This window comes from Salmo trutta, chromosome 18, assembly GCF_901001165.1.
Source record: "Salmo trutta chromosome 18, fSalTru1.1, whole genome shotgun sequence".
Taxonomy (NCBI): Eukaryota; Metazoa; Chordata; class Actinopteri; order Salmoniformes; family Salmonidae; genus Salmo; species Salmo trutta.
In genome coordinates this window covers 34524836-34549079 of record NC_042974.1, presented here as the reverse complement: position 1 = coordinate 34549079, position 24244 = coordinate 34524836, and the positions used below count along the sequence as shown (strand labels likewise).

Below are 24244 nucleotides of genomic sequence, written 5' to 3'. Positions count from 1 at the left end.
TTTGGGGAGTCTCCCACATGCCTTTTGGTGAACATGAAACGTGTGTGCTTATTGTTCTATTTAAGCAATGGCTTTTTTCTGGCCACTCTTCCATAAAGCCCAACTCTGTGGAGTGTACGGTTTAAAGTGGACCTATGGACAGATAGTCTAATCTTCACTGTGGAGCTTTGCAGCTCCTTCAGGGTTATCTTTGGTTTCTTTGTTGCCTCTCTGATTAATGCCCTCCTTGCCTGGTCCGTGAGTTTTGGTGGGCGGCCCTCTCTTGGCAGGTTTGTTGTGATGCCATATTCTTTCCATTTTTAATAATGGATTTAATGGTGCTCCGTGGGATGTTCAAAGTTTCTAATATTTTTTTATAACCCAACCCTAATCTGTACTTCTCCACAACTTTGTCCCTGACCTGTTTGGAGAGCTCCTTGGTCTTCATGGTGCCGCTTGCTTGGTGGTGCCCCTTGCTTAGTGGTTTTGCAGACTCTGGGGTCTTTCAGAACAGGTGTATATATACTGAGATCATGTGTCAGATCATGTGACACTTAGATTGCACACAAGTGGACTTTAATTAACTAATTATGTGACTTCTGAAGGTAATTGGTTGCACCAGATCTTGTTTAGGGGCTTCATAGCAAAGGGGGTGAATACATATTCATGCACCACTTTTCCGTATTTTATTTTAAAGGATGTTTTGAAACAACTTATTTTTTCCATTTCACTTCACCAATTTAAACTATTTTGTGTATGTCCAATGGAGATGAACACTTTTTCAAGGCTCTGTACAAAGCTTTAATTTTTGTCTATTCAAACACACCCCCTTTCAAAGGAACAAGCACTCATTAAGATCAGGTGAGGCCAATTAGTGGGTGTGGCCAACATACCAGAACACACTTAACAAGATGGAGCAGGGTTTCCCAAACAAATTATTTGAAAATGGTGTTAGAGAATCTCTGAAAAAAATGTGCTTGGTTCATAGAACCGGGGTTACGTCAATAACCTTCGGTAGCAGCTAGATTTGGTTACAATAAACAGTGGTTTCTGTTTTCTTACTACAAATGTGGCTCTATCCTTGGAACCATTTGTGCTACAAAATATTACGACTCCATCAATGATAGATAAGACTCTCAGGAACACGTACAATACGTGTTCCTCTAAAATGCCCACAAGCCACGCAGGACTCATTAGAACAGAGTGGACAAGAAATAGTTATTTTCTACACAGAAGATCATACAATATTATTGCCTGATGATTTTCTGAATTTACCAATAAGTTTCAGATGCATTTCATTTCAAACCATACTTCCTTCAGATTTAAATACTTTCAAAGTCCTGTGAGAATGATTTGTAATAGACGTTCATAGCCTCATAAACATCGGCCGTTGATTACATAATTGTTTTTACATGTTGGAGTCTTAATTTGTCTTTAATATCAAAATGGGGTTGTGGGCCAAAAAATGTTTAGGAACCCCTGAGATAGAGGATAGAGAGAGTTTTATTGATGCTGTTTTTAAGTAACATTCTTAGAACATTCTTTGAACGTTACTAATGGTTTCTTGTGGTTTTATGGAAAGTTTTCTTTATGTTCTGAGAACATGACTTTAAATCCATGAGGAAACCTCCAGAAAATGTTATACTGAAGTACTGAAATTCGCACATAAAAATGTGGTTTCTTAAATTTCTCAGAAAATGTTGAGAAAATGACTTTAAATAGAACCATGAGGAAACGTTATGCTGAAGTACTGAAATTCCCACCTAAGAAACATACGGTTCTCAGAACGTTATGTGCTGGGTGTCCTGAACCATTCACAGAACCTTGTGGGAAGGTTGCATGCAAAATAACCATAGCACAAACATGCTCTCACCAAGCTCTAAGAAACATATGGTTCTCAGAACAGTATGTGCTAGATGGGATGGTTCTCAGAACATTATGTGCTAGCTGGGAGGTGACTTGTCTTACCTGAGTTGTGTTTGGTGGATCCCCCATAGTCCCTGAAAAAGAAGCAACACCAGAGTCATGGTAAGTGTGTGACAGGGAGCGAGGTCAAAGCAGGAGCATGTTGTCCCACACAGGACTCTGTACCCTACCAGCTACCAGCCTAACCCTCATTAAGAATGCACACACAGACAGGCACCCCACACAGAGCATGCCAGAGAGAGAGGGAGAATGAGGGGAAAAGATAGAGGGAGATTGCTGTGTGTACAGTATGTGTAAGAAAGAGTGAGAGAAAATGAGTGGTTTTTGATTTGCGTATGTTTATTGGTGAATGTTGGGCATGTGTTTGTGTGTGCAATGTGCGTGTGTCAGTGACAGAGAACACTGCAATGAAATGGACACGCCTGATCTTAATGGGTGCTCGTTTCCTTTGAAACAGGGTGTTTGAATAGACTAAAATGGACAGTTAAAAAAAACATGGTATGCTAGCTCCATCCTGGTGGCGCAGTGGACTAATTTCATAGATAAAGAACAGAAAATCATAGGTTCAAACCTCACTGATGCTGTGCCACAAGAAAAAATAAATATGTTTGCATGATTAATGCCTAAGCAAATGAATTTCCATGTGTCATATCTGTGCTTGGATTTCAAAACAGTTAAACAAAATGATGAGTTATTGAAACATGTTCTCAAATAACCTACGCTGTCCGATCTCAGAATGTTCATTTAGCCTCCCAGGAAAACATTCAAGGTCCATAGTAAAACATTCTCAGACCTGCCTGCAATCTAAAAATGTACGTTCCCAGAACAGGCAAAATGTTCACTTCTGTTCTCAGAACGTTTAAAAAACCTTCAGTTTTACCAGTAAGGAAACGTATGGCCTCGTTCTAAGAACCAATGTGAAACCGAAAACGTACATTACCACAACTTCCAAGGAACCAAATGTACCTGCTGGGGTATCTCTCAATATTTTGTATTTATCATTTAACTAGGCAAGTCAGTTAAGAAAAAAATCTTCTTTACAATGACGGCCTACCCCGTCCAAACCCTAACAACGCTTGACCAATTGTGCACCTCCCTGAGACTCCCAAACACAGTCGGTTGTGATACAGCCTGGAATTGAACCAGGGTCTGTAGTGACTCCTCTAGCACTGCGATGCAGTGCATTAGACCACTGCACCACTCGGGAGTCCTGAATATTCAGAGGAATTTTCTGAAACACACAACTAGGCAGAGTCATATTTTATATGGTGCCTTAAGAGACATGTAAATAGTTACCTTGGCACTCATTAAATCTTACGTAATTTTGAAATAACAACACAATCAGTTGAAAAGACACTTTCATTTAAAGTTGCACAATGCAGAAATTGCTCCGCCATTTCCTGGTTGCTAAAACTTGAATAGTTTGCCTAATTTCAGTCTATTACAAAATAAGCTATTATAGTGTAGATAATCATTGTACCATCTAAACCTCTGTGAAATATAGTGTATTTTCCATAACCCAAAATATTGTTGTTTCAGCTGTTTTGAAGCTGGTGTACAAAACTGAAAGTAAAAGACACAAAAACAAAACTTAAGAACGGGAATCATAGAAATAGCATACATAGAACAACAGATCTACCTAAATCTATAGCTCACATTTCTATGTGAATTTGGTCAGGTTGCCCAAAAAGTTACAAATTGCCACTAACTGTTACATGGAATCTACATACATGCATGCATATTCTAAACATTAGATCCAGATGAGATGCCTGTACATTACTGAATAACAACTATAACACTCCTACTGTAAACATGTTATAACTTTAGATTTTCAAGGGTGAGAGATGAAATAATCGTATATGCTGCTCGTTTTGATTCCCAGCCGACATAGTAGGTTTGTGTTGCAAAAAAACAACACACAAACATTCTAAGCAAGACAACTTGTACTGTATCACAAATGAACAATAGCTTTTTGGAACACTTTATTAAAGTTTATCCTGACTTAGTGACCTAAAGAGGACACATTTTACTGAAATGGAACTAGCCAAGTACTAATAAGTAGCTAATTTATAGTTGATTCATAATATGTATGTTGAGGTAGTTGATGTAGTTAAGGTTACAGTATGCAGCTACAGTATAAGTTCCAGTTGTACACCTATCTTAAACGCAACCCCTCTCCCTAACATACTGTACACATCAAGAATCACTACACCACTTCAGCCAATTCTTTCCTGAGGGCCACTCAGGAGAATAGAGCTGTTTTGTTGGATGGTTGGGCTGCTGGCCTCAGGAGCTAGCTGTTTATGGTTCTGGGCCGTAGTGGCATATGAAACGCATTACCATGGAGGTCTGAGGGTGGGGTAGAAGGGCTGGGGAGCTTTGGGGGTAGAAAGTTGGGGTGGGGGGACCGGGGGATGCTGGATCGGCCAGGCTTGTGAGTAACCCGTGCCTCAGAGCTGGAATAATACACTTCCCAGGAGAGGAATGTGTGCATACTCTCTGGCTCAACACACTCCCACCAACAGTAAAATCGAATAGATGTGGGGAAGGTGAGGGGAGAAATATGTCCAAACACTATTAACATGTTAAGACAATGTGATAGTGCTTTCTGCAGTGAAGTGAACCTTTTGCTGACTGGAAAGGGCATGGACATACAGTACATACACACACACACACACACACACACGCACACGCACACATACACTAGCTCAAAACAATTGTTCTCACACCCACTCTCTCCCTCATGCACACTCTCACACACACAAACATTCAATGTATGGGTGGGGGTTTTAAATATATCATTAAATCTGAATCTGTATGGGTCCATCCTGAGCTGAGAATAACCAGCTGTTTGTATCTGACTGTAGCTCATTCTTTGTTGGTGGGCCCATTAGACATGGAATGTGTGAGATATTAGTCTTTTGCACACAGTTTTCAGCCAGTTGGGTTTCAGCCAAGAGACTGAGTCCACTCGAGGTATATGCTAAACAAATACTGCTGTCCGTAACCGTAGTCTGCCCCCTGCATGCGTAACCCCTGGTTCGAGGTCAAAAGTAATTGGAGTCATTATAATCAATGGAGAGTTGACCTACCCACAGAATCATGCAGTGTGTGCGGTTGAGGGAGGAGGGGGATGATAAGTGAAGACACGTATGCATTACAGAGTCAGTGAGGTATAGAGTCAATGACACCTTCATTTCCAATTAAGCAAAAGCCCCTAGACAAGGGGTCCCCAGTTACATTCAGCCGTGGGCCTATTTTTCCTTGAGCGAATGGTCGGAAGATAGTTATAAATCATTTGTACTCCTCAAATTGACCGCAAGAATCACAAAAAGATATAGTATTTGACACAAATAGAATAATTTCAAACTTTGTTTAAATTGGGGTACGATCACAAAAGCATCTTTAATTATCCATGGAAATATTTGGGAACGGATTTCCTACATGAAATCAATTTGAGCTGATTTCTAACAATAAATTGTATTTATTTATTTTTGCTCAGAAAACTTGTGGGGGGCAAATAAATCACCCGCGGGCCACCTATTGGGGAACTCTGCCCTTGACAATGGAGTTACTGAATCCATGTCAGTGAAGGTAAATACACTGAACAAAAATAAACACTCAACATGCAAGAATTTCAACTATTTTACTGAAATCAGTCAATTGGAATAAATTCATTAGGCCCTAGTCTATCGATTTCCAAAGACTGGGCAGGGGAGCAGCCATGGTGGGCCTGGGAGGGCATAGAACCACCCACTTGGGAGCCAGGCCTACTCACTGGGGAGCCAGGCCCAGCCAATCAGAATGAGTTTGTCCCCACAAATGGCCTTTTTTACAGACAGAAATACTCCTCAGTTTCATCAGCTGTCCGGGTGGCTGGTCTCAGATGATCCCACAGGTGAAGAAGCCAGATGTGAAGGTCCTGGGCTGGCGTGGTTGCACGTGGTCTGCGATTGTCAGGCTGGTTGGATGTACTGCCAAATTCTCTAAAACAACATTGGAGGAGGCTTATGGTAGAGAAATTAAGACTCAATTCTCTGGCAATAGCTCTGGTGGATATTCCTATAGTCAGCATGCCAATTGCACACTCCCTCAACTTGAGACATCTGTGGCATTGTGTTGTGTGACAAAACCGCACATTTTAGTGTCCTTTTATTGTCCCCAGTACAAGGCGCACCTGTGTAATGATCATGCTGTTTCATCGGCTTCTTGATAGGCCACACCTGTCAGATGGATGGATTATCTTGGCAAAAGAGAAATGCTCACTAACAAGGATGTAAACAAATTTGTGCGCAAAATTTGAGAGAAATAAGCTTTTTATGTGTATGGAAGATCTTTTGTTTCAGCTCATGAAACATGGGACGAACACTTTACATGTTGCATTTATATTTTTCTTCAGTATAGTACTATGGTTAGATGAGTTTGTTAGCTCAATGTCAGAAGTCAGCATATCTGCTTTTTGGCCTACATTTATTCAAACTCTGACATATTGTATGTTCTGTGCGTCATTCAATGTATTGTGTTAATGTAAAACCCTTGTTCAGAAACATATTAGGTGGCTCCCTCTTGTGGTAGTAACGCTCCTGTATTTCTGGTTTCTGTATACTGCTTGGGTGGTGCAGTAAGGTTACTAAACCAATAGAGGTCAGTGGAGGGAAGGCAATTGCAATTGTCCAGATGCTTTCAGTCTTAGAAATTAGCATATGACTACAACAAATACAGTGGGCACCCTTTGAATTTGTTCACATTTTGTTGCGTTACAAAGTATGATTGAAATACATTCTATGTCTCTGGGTGGCAGAAAGGAATGATGTTGCTGTTTTACTAACATAGCAGTAACTTCATTCTGTCTTTTTTTAAATGATTATATTTTTTTTATTTCACCTTTATTTAACCAGGTAGGCCAGTTGAGAACAAGTTCTTATTTACAACTGCGACCTGGCCAAGATAAAGCAAAGCAGTGCGACACAAACAACAACACAGAGTTACACATGGAATAAACAAACGTACAGTCAATAACACAATAGGGAAAAAATGTATATACAGTGTGTGCAAATGAGGTAAGATTAGGGAGGTAAGGCAATAAATAGGCCGTAGTGGCGAAGTAATTACAATTTAGCAATTAAACACTGGAGTGATAGGGTGTGCAGAAGATGAATGTGCAAGTAGAGATATGGGGGTGCAAATGAGCAAAAATAATAAAAATAAATAACAATACGGAGATGAGGTAGTTGGATGGGCTATTTGCAGATGGGCTATGTACAGGTGCAGTGATCTGTGAGCTGCTCTGACAGCTGATGCTTGAAGTTAGTAAGGGAGATATGATTCTCCAGCTTCAGTGATTTTTGCAATTCGTTCCAGTCATTGGCAGCAGAGAACTGGAAGAAAAGGTCCTTGGCAGCCAAAGGAGGACTAGGCTTTGGGGGTGACCAGTGAAATATACCTGCTGGAGCGCGTGCTGCTATGGTGACCAGTGAGCTGAGATAAGGCGGGGCTTTACCTAGCAAAGACTTATAGATGACCTGGAGCCAGTGGGTTTGGCGATGAGTATGAAGCGAGGGCCAGCCAACAAGAGAGCATACAGGTCACAGTGGTGGGTAGTACTATATGGGGCTTTGGTGACAAAACGGATGGCACTGTGATAGACTGCATCCAATTTGCTGAGTAGAGTGTTGGAGGCTATTTTATAAATGACATCGCCGAAGTCAAGGATCGGTAGAATAGTACGTTTTACGAGTGTATGTTTGGCAGCATGAGTGAAGGATGCTTTGTTGCGAAATAGGAAGCCGATTCTAGATTTAATTTTGGATTGGAGATGCTTAATATCAGTCTGGAAGTTGAGTTTACAGTCTAACCAGACACCTAGGTATTTGTAGTTGTCCACATATCTAAGTCAGAACTGTCCAGAATAGTGATGCTAGTCGGGCGGGCAGGTGCGGGCAGCGATCGGTTGAATAGCATGCATTTAGTTTTACTTTCATTTAAGAGCAGTTGGAGGCCACGAAAGGAGAGTTGTATGGCATTGAAGCTCGTCTGGAGGTTTGGAGAATGGTGATGAGAGGGTTTTCTATTTTTTCCTTTATTTTTTCAATTTTTTCCTGTGAAATGTCCTGAGCACCGTCCTGTGAATTGGAAAGTCTTGCCTGTTCTCCCCGTGGCCCTCTGTGAGTTGGTCAGCACAGATGGGCCTTGTACTGTATAGGCCTGCAGACTTGGGTTAGAGTCTTGTGCAGAAGTGTGCTCTCCATGAGCTGCTGTCTGAATCACACTGTGTCCTGACTGTTCTGATTGAGCTGAAACACTGTGAGCCTGGGCTGTTTGAATGTCAATGTGCTCAATGAATTGGGGTCCTTCTTTGGGACGCACACTTGGTACATGTCTGGCAGATGTGCCCCTCTGCCCTGTGTGAAATGCAAGGTCTAAGATCCTGTATCTCTCTGCCATTCGCTCAAAGCAGTCATTCATGCTATCTATTGTTGTTGAGTTGGCTTTTCTTTCTTGCTATTTCAGTTTGCAGCTCTAGTCTCCCTTCTTTTTTTCTCAGTTCCATCTTTTGTTGGTTTAATTCTTCCTCCTTATCCTCTAAATGGTGTTTGAACTTCAGAGCAGCAGCCTTTATTATTAATGCTGCTCTTTCAGTCTCTGGTCGGATGCAGGCTGAGGATGTGGAGGATATACCTGAGCGTGAACTCCTGTTAGACCTGCGGCTGGAGGATTGGGACACACTGTCAGTAGGTTTAACCTCTACGGGCCACGGTGGCAGTATTGAGAATTTTGAAAAAAATACGTGCCCATTTTTAACTGCCTCCTACACCAACTCAGAAGCTAGGATATGCATATTATTAACACATTCGGATAGAAAACACTCTGAATTTTCTAAAACAGTTTGAATGGTGTCTGTAAGTATAACAAAACTCATATTGCAGGCAAAAACCTGAGAAAAATAGATTTAAAAAAATGAGAATTTTGTGGCTGTACTATTTAGTGTCATTGTTTATTAGATACCATAGTGAGAAAGGATTCAGTTCGCAACTCCTACGGATTCCACTAGATGTCAGCGATCTTTATAAAGTTGTTTGAAGCTTCCATGATTAACAGGGAGCAAATTAGAATGCATTGAAGTTGACGTCCGTGGGATGTCGTCACTTCCATTATGGCCTGCACCTGCGCAATCATGAGACACGAGACATTTTTAAAAAACGTTTTTCTAGACACAGGTGAAGTCGGGTTGAAACATGACTGATGTTTCACGTTAAAAATGGCTCTAAAGATTGATGCTAAACAACGTTTGACATGTTTGAACAAACATAAATAGATTATTTTTGTAACTTTTTTAACTTTTTGCCGTGACTTCACACACCCCCCCGCGCTACTTTTTAGTAGCCACCGAAGCGCTAACAACATGGAACAACTTGGAGTTATTTGGACATCAATTATGAACTTTGTCAAAAGAAACCACATTTGTTGTGGACCTGGAATTCCTGGAACTGCCAATGGATGAAGATAATCAAAGGTAATGGATTATTGACAATAGTATTATTGATATTACATGGTTACAAGATGATGCTAAGCTAATTAGGCTAGCTTATTGTTCTTAGCACAGCACCTGGTTTATTGCAACTTGTGATTTCCCAGTAAAGTTATTTTGAAATCTGGCAAGACAGTATCATTTACGAAATGTTAAACTATAATTATTTGAATGACAATATTATAATTTACCAATGTTTTCGAATAGTAATTTTGAAAATTGTAACGTTGTTCACCGGAAGCATTTCAGAGAAGAAAAAAATCAGAATTTCACCGCTACTGTAAAATGCGGTTTTTGGATATAAATATGAACTTGATGGAACAAAAAATGCATGTATTGTATAACATAATGTCCTAGGAGTGTCATCTGATGGAGATTGTCAAAGGTTGGTGCATAATTTTAGCTGGTTTCTGCTTTTGGTGACGCCTGACCTTGAATTGAAAATGGATGTTTGTACTTTTGTGGCTATGTACTGTCCTAACATAATCTAACTTTATGCTTTTGCCGTAAAGCCTCTTTGAAAATCGAACAATGTGGTTAGATTAAGGAGATGTTTATCTTTTAAATGGTGTAAAATAGTTGATTGTTTGAGAAATTGAAATTATTAGATTTTTGATGTTTTGAATTTCCAGCCTTGCTAGCAATCCCGTCTCAGGGTTCATTGCTAACCCGTGGCCTCAACAGGTTTTAAGATCATCTTTCTCATCAATGCATTCATCAGGTTTCTCTGGTGCTGGGGCTGCACCTGAGATCCATTGGGACACAGTAACAAGAACTGTCTTAATATGCTGCCATTTGGGTTCATACCAATTCAACATATCATTTTTTATTTCATCCTCAGGTATCATATGATGATAGGAATCAATAAATTATTTGAATCCATTCAACATTTCTTAGTTACAACTTAAATATTTATGGTCAGTCATCAGATCAGTAACCCTATGTCCAATTTGTGAGTCAGCTTTCCCAGTTTACCCCTTCTGGATTTGCGCATTTGGGAAACTTTCTCCTTTCAAGTCCTTTTATGATAAAGGCGCCTCCACTAGCACCATCTGCAGTGGTAGAATTCTCTTCCACCATCTTCCCTCAATAGGCTATCAGAATAATGCCTATATTTCAATATGCAACTATGAACATGGATTAATAAGCGCTCCGGTGCGCTGCGCTCCTTTTAACAGTGCCACTATATAATTCATATTCACAATTCAAAGAATTAGGCAGCGGAGATTGGAAATCGGATTCTATGCATTCAATCCATTGTCCAAATAAGTCACTCCAATAGAAAACTTTCCATTACTTTGTATGCATGATGAATGTAGCCATACACTTAAATGTAACCATTAATCCATCAAAAAGTGTGTGCACTTGTTAGGCTACTTTACATACCAAAGTGTGTCTTTTCTACGCTGTAGTCTTGAGACCGCGTGAGTCCTTTGTTCCTTGGTTACGCATCTTTCAAAACAATCCAGTTTTCAATTTCAATGAAGTCTTTTGACCGTACCAGACCATGCTGTTTGTTTCTTTAGTTTAATGATCAGAATTCATTTTTGTATCCAGAAGAACGACAAATAAATGTATTACTATTTTTCTAATTGAATCAAAACTCTGGACATTGGATTTGTATGCGTCAAGACTAACATTTCACCACTCTCCATTGTGGCTAAAGGATTAAAATGGAAATTGTATTGGGACAATTATATTGGACAATTTAGCCGCTACATTTAGTCAAGAATCTTCGTACCTCTCGCAAATCAGACATTTAATATTTCTTTAAGCATGGTCAAGTTAATAATCATCCTGTGGATGTTATAGTAAAACACCCAGACACAACAAAGATACAATCGTCCTTCTGAACTGAGCTGCAGGACATGAAGGAAGGGGATTTTAAAACAGCTTCAGAATTGAATGGCTGTAAAGGGATAAAACTGAGGATGGATCAACATTGAAATGACTCCACAATAATGACTTACCTAAATGACATAGTGAAAAGAAGAATACAAATATACAGAATCAAATATTCCAAAACATGAATCCTGTGTGCAACAAGGCACTAATGTAATACTGCTTAAAAACACACCAAAGGAATAGACTTTCGGGGAAAATCCAACACAACACATCAATGTTTAACTGCCCACTGGGCACACACTGGTTGAATCAATGAAATTATGTTGAACCAATGTGGAATAGACGTTGAATTGACATCTGTGCCCAGTGAGGGTCTCCTTATTTTCAAGCATGGTGGTGGCTGCATCATGGTATGCTTGACATAGGCAAAGAGTGGGACGTTTTAATGATAAAAAGAAATGGGATGGAGCTAAGCACAGGCAAAATCCAAGACAAAAACCTGCTTCAGTATGCTTTACACTTGACACTGGGAGAGGAATTCACTTTTCAGCAGGACAATAACCTACAACACATGGCCAAATCTACAGAGAAAAAAATTACTAAATGCAGATGTAAGTTTCCACTTATCAAATGTCCATTGACATCAAATACCAAACCCTACTGGTATAAATCTGAGGATGATAAATTAATTATAGTAATGCCTTGTCTGACCTGAACTTAACCACCCTCTCATAATACCATTGAACAATAAGCACTGCGCTGGGATCAGGTGTCACCTCCCATGTATCATCATTAATAAAAGCCCAGAGCCTGGTTGACCATCCATCATCTATGTGACATGAGGTCACTTGGAGATCAATACATGTCAGTGTGGGTGAGAGACGTCTGCACCAGCTGCCAGTGCTCTGACACATGCACATACATGCGCAAATAAAACATATGCTTTGTATTATCATATTAACCTAAAATAAACATGTTTATTGTTGTACTTGGGGGCAGTGTTTGATACCTTAAAGTACAACTGAAAAGTACAACATGAAGAACCTGGTAAAAAGCAAGAAAGTGAGAAATAGACGCCCTTTAAAACCTGACAATATGTGAGATATGTGTTATTATTCAGTGACTACTGTAGGGAGAGATAGCCAGGTAAATTAAACTCACTCTTTAGGAGGGTTGATGTCCTCAGCCTTGGTTTCAAAGAACCTCAGCACCTCCTCACTCTGCGAGATCTGGTTAGGGAGCCTCATCACAGCCTAGAAGGAGAGAGGGAAGGAGTGCGAGAAGGAGAGTGATGGAAAATATTATAATTGTGAAATAGTATAATGATTATTCACAATGACAAGACTTCATAACACATCATCAAGATAACTATCAGCTAATCTGGTCACATTTACCCTGAATTTCATCAATTGACTGACTCCATATGTGGAAGCCTTCCACTACATCACAAAAGGAATGTGTGTGTGTGTGTGTTCGTGTATAGTACAGATGAGGATAGCACAGTTTACACCAGATCATCAACTAGATTCAACCGAGGGACGATTATTTCTTGAGAGTATGGTCAGGGGGCCCGAAACATAATTACAAATTATTTGTAGACTGCAAATTGACCGCAAGAAGCCCAAACAGGTATAATATTTGACTAAAATATAATAATTTCAAACCTTGCTTACATTTCAATATGATCACATATGTGTATATCTCTCTATTATGCATGGGAATACTTTGGAACAGATTTCCAAAATTAAAATAACTTTTTATGGTGTTTTTAGTCTTTTATGTCCAACAATTACATTTCATAAAATATATATATATTTAGTTATTTATTTATTTTGCTCAGAAAACCTGGAGGAAAATAAAAATCACCCACAGGCCAAATTCGGCCCGCAAACCACCAGTTGGGGAACCCTGGTTTACAGTAAGGCCCTGTTACTCAGCGGCTCAGAGGATGAAGGGGAGGTATGGAAGACGAGAAGGGAAAGGAACAGGGATCAGAGCCCGGAGCAGGGATAAGACAGAGGAAAACAGATGGAGGACTATAGCTACCAGAACCCTCTCTGACAGGACTACAACTGTGTCTGCTTTGAAAAGTACTTTAGAAATAAACTATTTGCATACACAATGAATAGATGCATATGATACTGAATTAGGGACATTCAGTCTTTATATTTGGTTTAAATCTGATAATTACATTTTAGAACTTTACTCTTTCAGACTCAGCATTTTCTGTCACAAGGCTCTGCATTCACAGCTCACACGGCAGGTTTCGGTTTTTCCACAATAAAAAAAGCGTGATTACTGCCACACTTGGCTAGCCACCAAGTGTCCCAGATCCCAAAAAGCCTGAAACAAATGAGGTCAGGTGGCCAGCTGTGTTCATTTCTCCTTCTCACATGCTGAATCATTCCGTTCTACGCATCCTGTGTTTGAACTGCGTGCCCCTATAGACGATCTCTTACGTCTATTTCTCCGGTTTTCTATATAAACCCACTATATAAGGAAATTACATACTGTAAGAGCAGATAGAGCTAGACTTTCCTGTGGATGCTGCTGGTGGAGAAAACATGCTCCAAAGACATTCAAACGAAACAATTTATTAAAGAAATGACTGGACCGTGTGAGATGTGGCTACTTAGTAGGCTATAAGTAATAGAAAGACTTCTTGCCGTTCATTGAAGGGTGACTGCACTTCCTGATTTGGCCTCAATTCAAGATTTGGTTAATTGGGAAATGCTGAATTCAAACCTGGGTTGGTTTCAGGGTGTGGTTTGACGTGGGTGTCTCATGTGTGTGTTCACAGGTGGGAAGAGTTAAAGAGCAGTTGGTCTTTAAAGCAGCAAACAGTACATCATTTACTGCAAAGACAAAAACAAGATACTTGGTTCTTACTCTGCAGTAGTCATTAAGATGCTTCAACCTTTTCACAGCCACGTCTCTGACTTGACTTCGCCGAAATAAGAGTTTACCTTTAAAAGAGATATAGAACTTTGAGGTGTCATTGAATGTGCTGTTTCTAAAAGTACCACCAGGTGGCATGACACTAGCCCAGACCCAGGCATTCGGCAGTGGACTTTTTAAGAAACAGTCTGACATATTATGTAGTAGGCCTATTCTAAATAGTATGCAGTACTCAAGACAAGATTTCATGAAAAAGACAAATGTAAAATATGTGTGAGTGTGTCTGTCTTTCTGTCTCTCATGACTGTTTATTTTAGAGTGAGTAAGTGCATAGAGCCCACTCCCTGGCTAGGTTTTACAGGGTGGTGTAAACAATACTATCCAGACGTTTGAGTGCTGTGCAGCTCTATGACAATGGCACTCTTCACTCCTCTGGGGCATGCTGAAGTTATCAGATTAGCCTCCTACTGCCATACTACAAGCACACCACAGCCTTATTCAGCCAGCTGGAACAGTGGAAAAACTAGAAATGTGCTAAGTTAGAACAGACCAATATCTATTCCAAATGATAGAGAAGCAAGTCCTTTCTGTGTGTTCTTGCGTTTCATTGCATTTTGTTTCAATGTGGTGTCAAACCCCCACCTCTAAAATGCTGCTGTTCAACATCTAGTTTTGATTTACATTTGTTTGAGTTTTCTACTAACGTGAATTCAATGTGAAATCAACAACAAAAACACCACGTCATTGGATTTAGGTTCAAATTTGAAAGAAAAAAAGACCACTACGTTGATGACTTTTTGCAAATCGAATCAGTTTTTCACATTGATTAAACGTCATCACATACATTTTTTTTGGGTTGAAATGACGTGGAAACAACGTTGATTAAACCAGTTTTTGTCAGCATGCTCACCTGGTAAGAAGGGAATTATTCTCTTTTTGGGGTCCTTCTGCCCTCCCTCCACTGGGAACTTGTCCAGGATCTGCATCTGAAAATAAAGAGAACGCAATGGATATCTTAACGATTGTCTTCTAAAACTAAAGGATGGACACTTGTGGCAAACCACTCGATAACAGTTTGAATGAATACAGTCCTACGTGCTATGTTATTTATTTTTTGGTATGGTCAATGTTATTTCAAATTTAAATCGATTACTGGTGGTAATAAAGTATATAACATAGTTATGTGACAGACAAAGCCAAGGGAGCTCAAAGTGGAGGAATGTAGATGAGATCATTGGAAAGAGAAGCACTTGGTGGTCATGACCTCTTACAGACAACCTCCCAATTAAATTACTACAAATGTGGGCTGTATATACATAGACTCTGAAGAGCTACTAAGTACCAGTCACCAGACACAGGCCCACTTTGATCTCTTATGTCACTCACAACAGTCCTCTGAATCTGTGTCTATTAGTATAGGTAGCCTAATCGCATAAAGAGTTCTAGACATGTTAAACCTAGTCTCAGAGACAGTCCTCGAACCATGATCATTGAGTCGTTTAACTGAGTAAAATGGAGTAACCCAATATTATAATTGAGTTAGGGCAACAGGTGTGCATTTAGGAGAGGCCACCCAATGGATACACACTGGTTGAATCAATGTTGTTCCCACGTCATTTCAATGAAATTGAATAGACGTTGAATTGACTGTGCCCAGTGGGCATTCTGTATCAAGTGATATTTTATGACAAGATCACAAAAACAATCATTCTGCTGTACATGCGTGGTTGCCTGCAAGTTTGCTTACATGTATTTGGGTGTGTGTGTACGTACAGTACGAGTCAAAAGTTTGGACATACCTACTCATTCAAGGGTTTTTCTTAATTTTACTATTTTCTACACAGTAGAATAGTCTGCTGCAGAGGATAAATTCATTAGTTACCAGAAATCTCAGAAATTGAAGCCCAAATAAATGCGTCACAGAGTGAACAGACACATCTCAACATCAACTGTTCAGAGGAGACTGAGTGAATCAGGCCTTCATGGTCGGATTGCTGCAAAGAAACCACTACTAAAGGACACCAATAAGAAGAAGAGACTTGGCTTGGGCCAAGAAACACGAGCAATGGACATTAGAACGGTGGAAATCTGTCCAAATTTGAGATTTTTGGTTCCAACCGCCTAGTCTTTCTGAGACGCAGAGTAGGTGAATGGATGATCTCTGCATGTGTGGTTCCCACCGTGAAGCATGGAGGAGGAGGTGTGATGGTGCTTTGCTTGTGACACTGTCTGTGATTTATTTAGAATTCAAGGCACACTTAACCAGCATGGCTACAACAGAATTCTGCAGCGATACGCCATCCCATCTGGTCTGCGCTTAGTGGGACTATCATTTATTTTTCAACAGGACAATGACCCAACAAACCTCCAGGTTGTGTAAGTGCTATTTTACCAAGAAGGGGAGTGATGGAGTGCTCCATCAGATGACCTGGCCTCCACAATCACCCAACCTCAACCCAATTGAGATGGTTTGGGATGAGTTGGACCACAGAGTGAAGGAAAAGCAGCCAACAAATGCTAAGCATATGTGGGAACTCCTTCAAGATGGTTGGAAAAGCATTCCAGGTGAAGCTGGTTGAGAGAATGCCAAGAGTTTGCAAAGCTGTCATCAAGGCAAAGGATGGCTACTTTGAATAATCTCAAATATAAAATATATTTTGATTTGTTTAACACTTTTTTGGTTACTACATGATTCCATATGTATTATTTCATAGTTTAGATGTCTTCACTATTATTCTACAATGTGGAAAATAGTAAAAATAAAGCAAAACCCTTGAATGAGCAGGTGTGTCCTAACTTTTGACTGGTACTGTTTGTGTCTGTGTTCATAACCGCATCTGGCATGTCGTGTGCATGAATACATGAGCGCATTAATTGGTAAGTGTGCGAACATGGACATCCCTAAGTGTCAAGTGTGTATCTGCTTGCGTCCCGCTCACCGACTTTCGAGTTTCCTAGTCTAATAAATCATTGCAGTGTGCTAAAGTTAACCAATGTACATTGGAGTCCTACAGTAACAAGCCTGCTCAGCTCCAGATGTGGGCCTGCCCTGCCTTGTTCAAGATATGCTCTGGAGAGGGACTGATGCTGTGAACAGTAAGCCCAAAATCACATGCGTATCTAGGCCAGAGGACTGGGCCAAGGCCAAAGTGGACCAAAGGAACCAGGTGCATAAACAGTCCCAGGCTAATATGGGCAGAGCCATTATATCTGGTTTGGTTGTTTGAGAGGGTTAAAGAAAAAAACAATGTCCGCAACTGGTATGCTCCCACAGTGATTTAATCAGATGCACAAAAAATGCAAAATTTAGATCAGAATTGGATCTTCATCAGGTCATGAGAGAGTTTCCAGCTGAAGTTTTTTTGTTTCTCTTTCTCTACTGCTGTTGCTGAAACTTTAAATCTCTTTTGGACCTTTGTATTTCCCCCTCCTTGGAAAGGGGAATGCGCTCATTCTTATCCTTTGAGGTAGAGCTCTGCTACCTGACCAGAGACCGACATTATACATCGGGTTAGGGCGGGGAGAGAGATTACTTCACAGAAAATAATAACGTTCCTTTGAGTTTAGAGTGATGAAAAGGAGCTAACAGCTAACTGCTCTCTCATGTCTCGTCATTGAGCAGCTCAAGTGGAGCTGATGCTATGGATACTTGAAGACCCAGAGCCGCCATGAGCAGAGTGCATGCAGAGCGAGCAGCGCGCAGGGAGCGAGTGACAGACAGAGAGGATCTAATGGATTTACTAATGAAGGAAGATATTTCTGATTTCGGGCAGATCCGGGTGCTAGGGCTGTGGCGGTCATGAAATTTTGTGAGCCAGTGATTGTCAAGCAATTAACTGCCGGTCTCATGGTAATTGACTGTTAATTAACATAAATACATTTAGCATCTCCTGGCTTCCACTCATAGCTTACAAGCCACTGATGCAGACCTTTGGAACATCAACATTTTAATAAAGTCTAATAAATCAATTTAATATAGTCTACACCATCACAATAAATCCATTATTTATTTTAGACAGGTCTAAAGAAACATGATATTAAGAAAATGTAGTCTATTTCAGAAGAAAAAATATCATTCACTGAGTTGTCCTTATGCATAGCCATATCAGGGTCCAACGTAAGTGACTAGGCTTATGCCGCACATCACTACTTCACAGGAGAAGCATTTGAACATAAACTTCATTTTTATCAAAATACGTTTTTTGGAAGAAAATATATCTGGAAAATGTGAACTTCAATGTGCCTTAATAACAAACTTGTTATCCATAAATACGAATACAATTGTTAAATTACTAGTTGATTCAGCCATGGAAAAATACAGGAACCTTCCCACTAGCCATGATCGGCTGAGATAATGTATGGGCTGGACATGCCGGGAGATGAGTTTGGATTGGCCGACCATTAAGCACGCTTCTGTCTATAATGTGAGCTGTTCAGTATGTGTTGACATTCCTTTCTACCGCACCATTTTTGAAAGATAAAACATTAGCCATCGAGAACTACAAAAGTTTTGCTACTTGTGAGGGAGATATAAGACTCCAGCTTCAGTGATTTTTGCAATTAGTTCCAGTCATTGGTAGCAGAGAACTGGAAGGAAAGGCAGCCAAAGGAGGAGTTGGCTTTGGGGATGACCAGTGAAATATAGCTGCTGGAGCGCGTGCTATGGGTGGGTGCTGCTATGGTGACCAGTGAGCTGAGATAAGGCAGGGTTTTACCTAACAAAGACTTATAGATGACGTGGAGCCAGTGGGTTTGGCTACGAATATGAAGCGAGGGCCAGCCAATGAGAGCGTACAGGTCGCAATGGTGGGTAGTATATGGGGCTTTGGTGACAAAACAGATGGCACTGTGATAGACTACATCCAATTAGCTGAGTAGAGTGTTGGAGGCTATTTTGTAAATTACATTGCCGAAGTAAAATGATAATCTATAAACTAAAGCTTTGGTTGTCTTCCTCTCAGGCTTCCATGTCTTCTCCCTGGACCTCCTCAATGTCCACCTCTTAAACATCAGACTAAGGCCTCATCTTCACTGTCACTTTCCAACCTTGTTGAGGATGGCTCGTTGTCAGGCTTGTTGAGGATGGCTCGTTGTTTGCCCAGATGGCCACCAATTTTTCAACTCTTGTATTAGTCAGCCTGTTGCGTGCTTTGGTGTGTCTTCCCAAACAAGGACCAGTTGCACTCTGAGATGGCTGATGTTGGTGGGATTTGCAGGATGATGGAGGCAATAGGGGAAAGAGCCTCAGATCCACAACATCCATTTCACCAGGTGGCTGATAAGTTATGTTGGCAAGACTGCCATATTGCATCTCCATCCCAAAGCTCTTGCTTGGAAGTGTACTTCGCCAGACTGCCAAGAACCTTGCCCTCATCCAGGCCAGGGTGGCGAGACACGGTAGTGTTGACACCATAGGCCTTGTTAATCTCTGCACCAGACAGGATGCTCTTGCCAGCATACTTAGAGTCTAACATCTACGCTGCTCCTTCACATACCTAACCATTTCCTTGGCTCTCTTGTAGAGTATATCCATTGTTTTCAGTGCTATGATGTCCTTGAGGAGCAAAATCAATGCATGAGCAGAACAGCCAGTGGGTGTGATGTGAGGGAAGGACTCTTCCACTTTAGACCAAGCAGCCTTCATGTTCGCAGCATTGTCTGTCACCAGCGCAAATACCTTCTGTGTTCCAAGGTCATTGATGACTGCCTTCATCTCATCTGCAATGTAGAGACCAATGTGTCTGTTGTTCCTTGTGTCTGTACTCTTGTAGAATACTGGTTGAGGGGTGGAGATGATGTAGTTAATTATTCCTTGCCCACAAACATTCGACCACCCATCAGAGATGACTGCAATACAGTCTGCTTTCTCTATGATTTGCTTGACCTTCACTTGAACTCTGTTGAACTCTGCATCCAGCAAATGAGTAGATAAAGCATGTCTGGTTGTAGGGGTGTATGCTGGGCAAAGAAAAATCAGAAATCCCTTCCAATACACATTGCCTGTGAGCATCAGAGGTGAACCAGTTGCATACACAGCTTGAGCATTTCTCAGACTACGTTCCTCCATTGAATCAAAAAAAAATCTAATTCCAGGAGGACCATGAGCTGTTGCTATCGACAAGGTGTCTGATTCATAATTTTCACCTCAAGTAGAAGTAGAGGGACTTCTGTCAGAGGTTGCTTGTTGTGAGCGCTGAGGGAACTTTATGTACTTGGCCAGATGATTCTACATCTTTGTTGCATTCTTCACATTTGATTTCGCAAAGTATTTGGAAATGTACACAGCTTTTCTTTCTAAATTAGCTGCAGTGAAATGTCTCCACACGTCAGATAGTGCCCGTGGCATTTTCCTTTAAAGATGAGAAAAAAAATGAGTAGAAAAAAAATAATACAATTCCATGTACAGATAAATAAACTCAGCAAAGAAAGAAATGTCCTCTCACTGTCAGCTGCGTTCATTTTCAGCAAACTTAACATGTGTAAATATTTGTATGAACATAACAAGATTCAACAACTGAGACATAAACTGAACAAGTTCCACAGACATGTGACTAACAGAAATGGAATAATGTGTCCCTGAACAAGGGGGGGGGGGTCAAAATCAAAAGTAACAGTCAGTATCTGGTGTGGCCACCAACTGCATTAAGTACTGCAGTGCATCTCCTCCTCATGGACCGCACCAGATTTGCCAAGTCTTGCTGTGAGATGTTACCCCACTCTTGCACCAAGGCACCTGCAGGTTCCCAGACATTTCTGGGGGGGGGGGGGGCTAGCCTTCACCCTCTAATCCAACAGGTCCCAGACGTGCTCAACAAGATTGAGATCTGGGCTCTTCGCTGGCCATGGCAGAACACTGACATTCCTGTCTTGCAGGAAATCACGCACAGAACGAGCAGTATGTCTGGTGGCATTGTCATGCTGGAGGGTCATGTCAGGATGAGCCTGCAGGAAGGGTACCACATGAGGGAGGAGGATGTCTTCCCTGTAACGCACAGCGTTGAGATTGCCTGCAATGACAACAAGCTCAGTCCAACGATGCTTTGACACACCGCCCCAGACCATGATGGGCCCTCCACCTCCAAATCGATCCCGCTCCAGAGTACATGCCTCGGTGTAACGCTCATTCCTTCGACGATAAACGCGAATCCGACCATCACCCCTGGTGAGACAAAACCGCGACTCGTCAGTGAAGAGCACTTTGTGCCAGACCTGTCTGGTCCATCCACGGCAGGTTTTGGCCAATAGGCGACGTTGTTGCCGGTGATGTCTGGTGATGACCTGACTTACAACAGGCCTACAAGCCCTGAGTCCAGCCTATTGCAGACAGTCTGAGCACTGATGGAGGGATTGTGTGTTCCTGGTGTAACTCAGGCAGTTGTTGCCATCCTGTACCTGTCCCGCAGGTGTGATGTTCGGATGTACCAATCCTGTGTAGGTGTTACATGTGGTCTTCCACTGCTAGGTTGATCAGCTGTCCGTCCTGTCTCCCTGTAGCGCTGTCTTAAGCGTATCACAGTACGGACATTGCAATTTATTGCCCTGGCCACATCTGCAGTTCTCATCCCTCCTGGCAGCATGCCTAAGGCACATTCACCCAGATGAGCAGGGACCCTGGCCATTGTTCTTTTGGTGTTTTTCAGAGTCAGTAGAAAGGCCTCTTTGGTGTCTTACCATCTGTAAGCTATTAGTGTCTTAACGACCATTCCACATGTGCATGTTCATTAATTGTTTATGGTTCAATGTTTAAACCCTTTACAATGAAGATCTGTGAAGTTATTTGGATTTTTACGAATTTGAAAGACGGGATCCTGAAAAAGGGACGTTTCTTTTTTTGCTGAGTTTAGTTAAGCAGTTAGATTAAACAACTCCTTTGTAAGATAAACGTTTTAAAATGAAACATGTATGGAAACAGGTGAATTAACACTCCTCAGTTAGCAGGCTCAAGCAAGCTAAAACCCACATGGTAGCAAAATCTAACTAGCAGAAATTGTTAACAAGTTAGAAATGATTTAAACACAATTTGCTGTAGGCTACTATTTACTAGTTAACAAAAAAGCATGTATGTCATATAAAATATATTCACCCCACCCAGTATTGTAATCAAAACTTAGACAGTGTAGTAGTGTGGGCTCAATAGCATCTCATTAGTGTGCAAGATCTTGAGAATCAGCTGTACATGTGATGGAAGAATGCACTGTGCATGCAGAGGGTTGCAATTCCACTGAATTGGGGATAGTTTAACCAAAACATGCCACAAGACCTAGAATTGCCTTATGTGTATCCCACAAAAAAGGTTCACTGTTATAAGATATATTTTTTTAATGAATTTAAGCAAAATTCCCCAAATTACCATGGAAAATTTCCGTACAAATTCAGAAAATTTACCGGAAACCTTCTGACCCTTTGCAACCCTAGCATGATTGGCTGAGATAATGAATAGGCTGGACATGCCGAGAGATGCGTTTCAGATTGTTCTGCGGTGTAGCATCTTGTGTCTATAAGATGAGCTGCTCGTTATGCGTAGATTATCCTTTCTACTGCAGTTGTTTCTAAAGACATAATGTTAGCCATGGAGAACTGCAAATATGTTGCTACTGCGCACAATAACATTGCTGTCCTGAATATATCAGGCGATATCTACAAAGGTCAGTGGGAAAAAGTTGTGATGGACTACTTTCTGGAGGACGATCATGCCATGCTGACTCTCTTTGACTCTGAAAATGAATCAGACGATGAGGAAATCCCTGATTTAGGTAAAAACATTTTAAGACATTGTAGAGTCTTCTGATGACGGTGATGGGGAAAAAACGGCAATCAACAGTGTTGTTGTCACGGAAGAAATTGGCCGAGTTTTGAAATCAGTAGAACACAACGGGCCAAACAAGCTGTGCAAACTAAACGGAAACGATGAAGAACGTCTTATTTAATGAAAGGGGTTGCAGACTGCCGTGAAGCTTTCATCCAAATATGCGGGTAAGAATCTAGCTACAGTTTCAGATATTATACATTTCTAATTTTGTCAGAAAGTTGTTTTCATGCAAGTTAAGGCTTGCTGTTAGCTAGCCAGTGGGAGTTTGATGGCTTGCTAGCTAATGTTAACATTGACAACTTTAGCTATGACAATCGGTTAGTATTGCTAGTAATGCTAATCTATGGATTGGGATTATATTTCCTTTTTTAGCTAGATAACGTTAACGTGACATGTCTAAACAAAATACCAAGTTAAAGATTGCTGTTACATTTAAGTTTATGAATTGTGCAATGTTAGTGATGTTTTCTCAGAATGCCTTTTCGCATTGCTAGTTATAGCCTAATGTTAGCTAGCTAATATTGAACCTATTTGGTTAACATAAGATAGCTATGACAATCGGTTTGTATTGCTAGTTAAAGTTTGCTGTTAGCTAGCCAGCTGACGTTAGATGGCTGGCTAGCTATCTAAGATTACATGTGTGAAGTGTGTGTAGTGTTGTTATCTCAGAATGCCATTTTGCATCTATTGTATAATAATGCTAAAATATTTGTATCTGTAATTTGTCTTTCAGCACCAGTAGAACACGCCTGACTCTCCTCTGCCAGTCATACAAGGAGAATGGTCTAGTACCTCCCATCAAAAAGAGAGCTGGCCTAAGCAAGCATAGGCAGCAGCAGAGTCATCAACTACATGCACCATTTCTTCACCAACTACGGAGTTGGGGAAACACGTGTGGACCTAAATTGTGATAACTGCAGTGGCCAAAACATGGACAAGTTTGTGCTCTGGTATTGTGCCAGGAGGACTATGCACAAGCTCCACCAAAATCTGGACCTTCACTCCCTGATCACAGGCCACACCAAGTTTGCACCCGACTGGTGCTTCGGCCTCATCATGCAGCGCTTCAGAAAGACGAGAGTGAATACTTTGTCTGAGATTGCTGGTGTTGTGAAGGGCAGCACCGTGAATGGGGGTCAACATCCCACAGCTGGTTGGACTGGAGGATGCTACGGTGCTGGTGGAAAGCTATGGCTGGCAACAACACCTGACTCCGTACTTCAGGCCGCTACCACAGATCAAGCAGTACCAGCACTTCA

At 41.0% G+C, this 24244-nt stretch overlaps 1 protein-coding gene across 2 annotated transcripts in view; it reads right to left on the bottom strand.

Annotated features, from left to right (window-relative positions):
• Positions 1-24244, bottom strand: part of LOC115153222 (SH3 and PX domain-containing protein 2A) — a 107409-nt gene that overhangs the window by 61057 nt on the left and 22108 nt on the right. The window contains exons 3-6 of one of the 2 annotated variants that reach the window (XM_029698433.1): positions 15087-15162; positions 14168-14244; positions 12440-12531; positions 1948-1979 (exon numbers count right to left, since the gene is read on the bottom strand). In XM_029698433.1, the coding sequence (XP_029554293.1) occupies positions 1948-1979; positions 12440-12531; positions 14168-14244; positions 15087-15162 (277 nt within the window). Of the gene's footprint in view, positions 1-1947; positions 1980-12439; positions 12532-14023; positions 14148-14167; positions 14245-15086; positions 15163-24244 lie in introns of those variants that run through there. The other variant, XM_029698435.1, reaches the window with a different exon arrangement.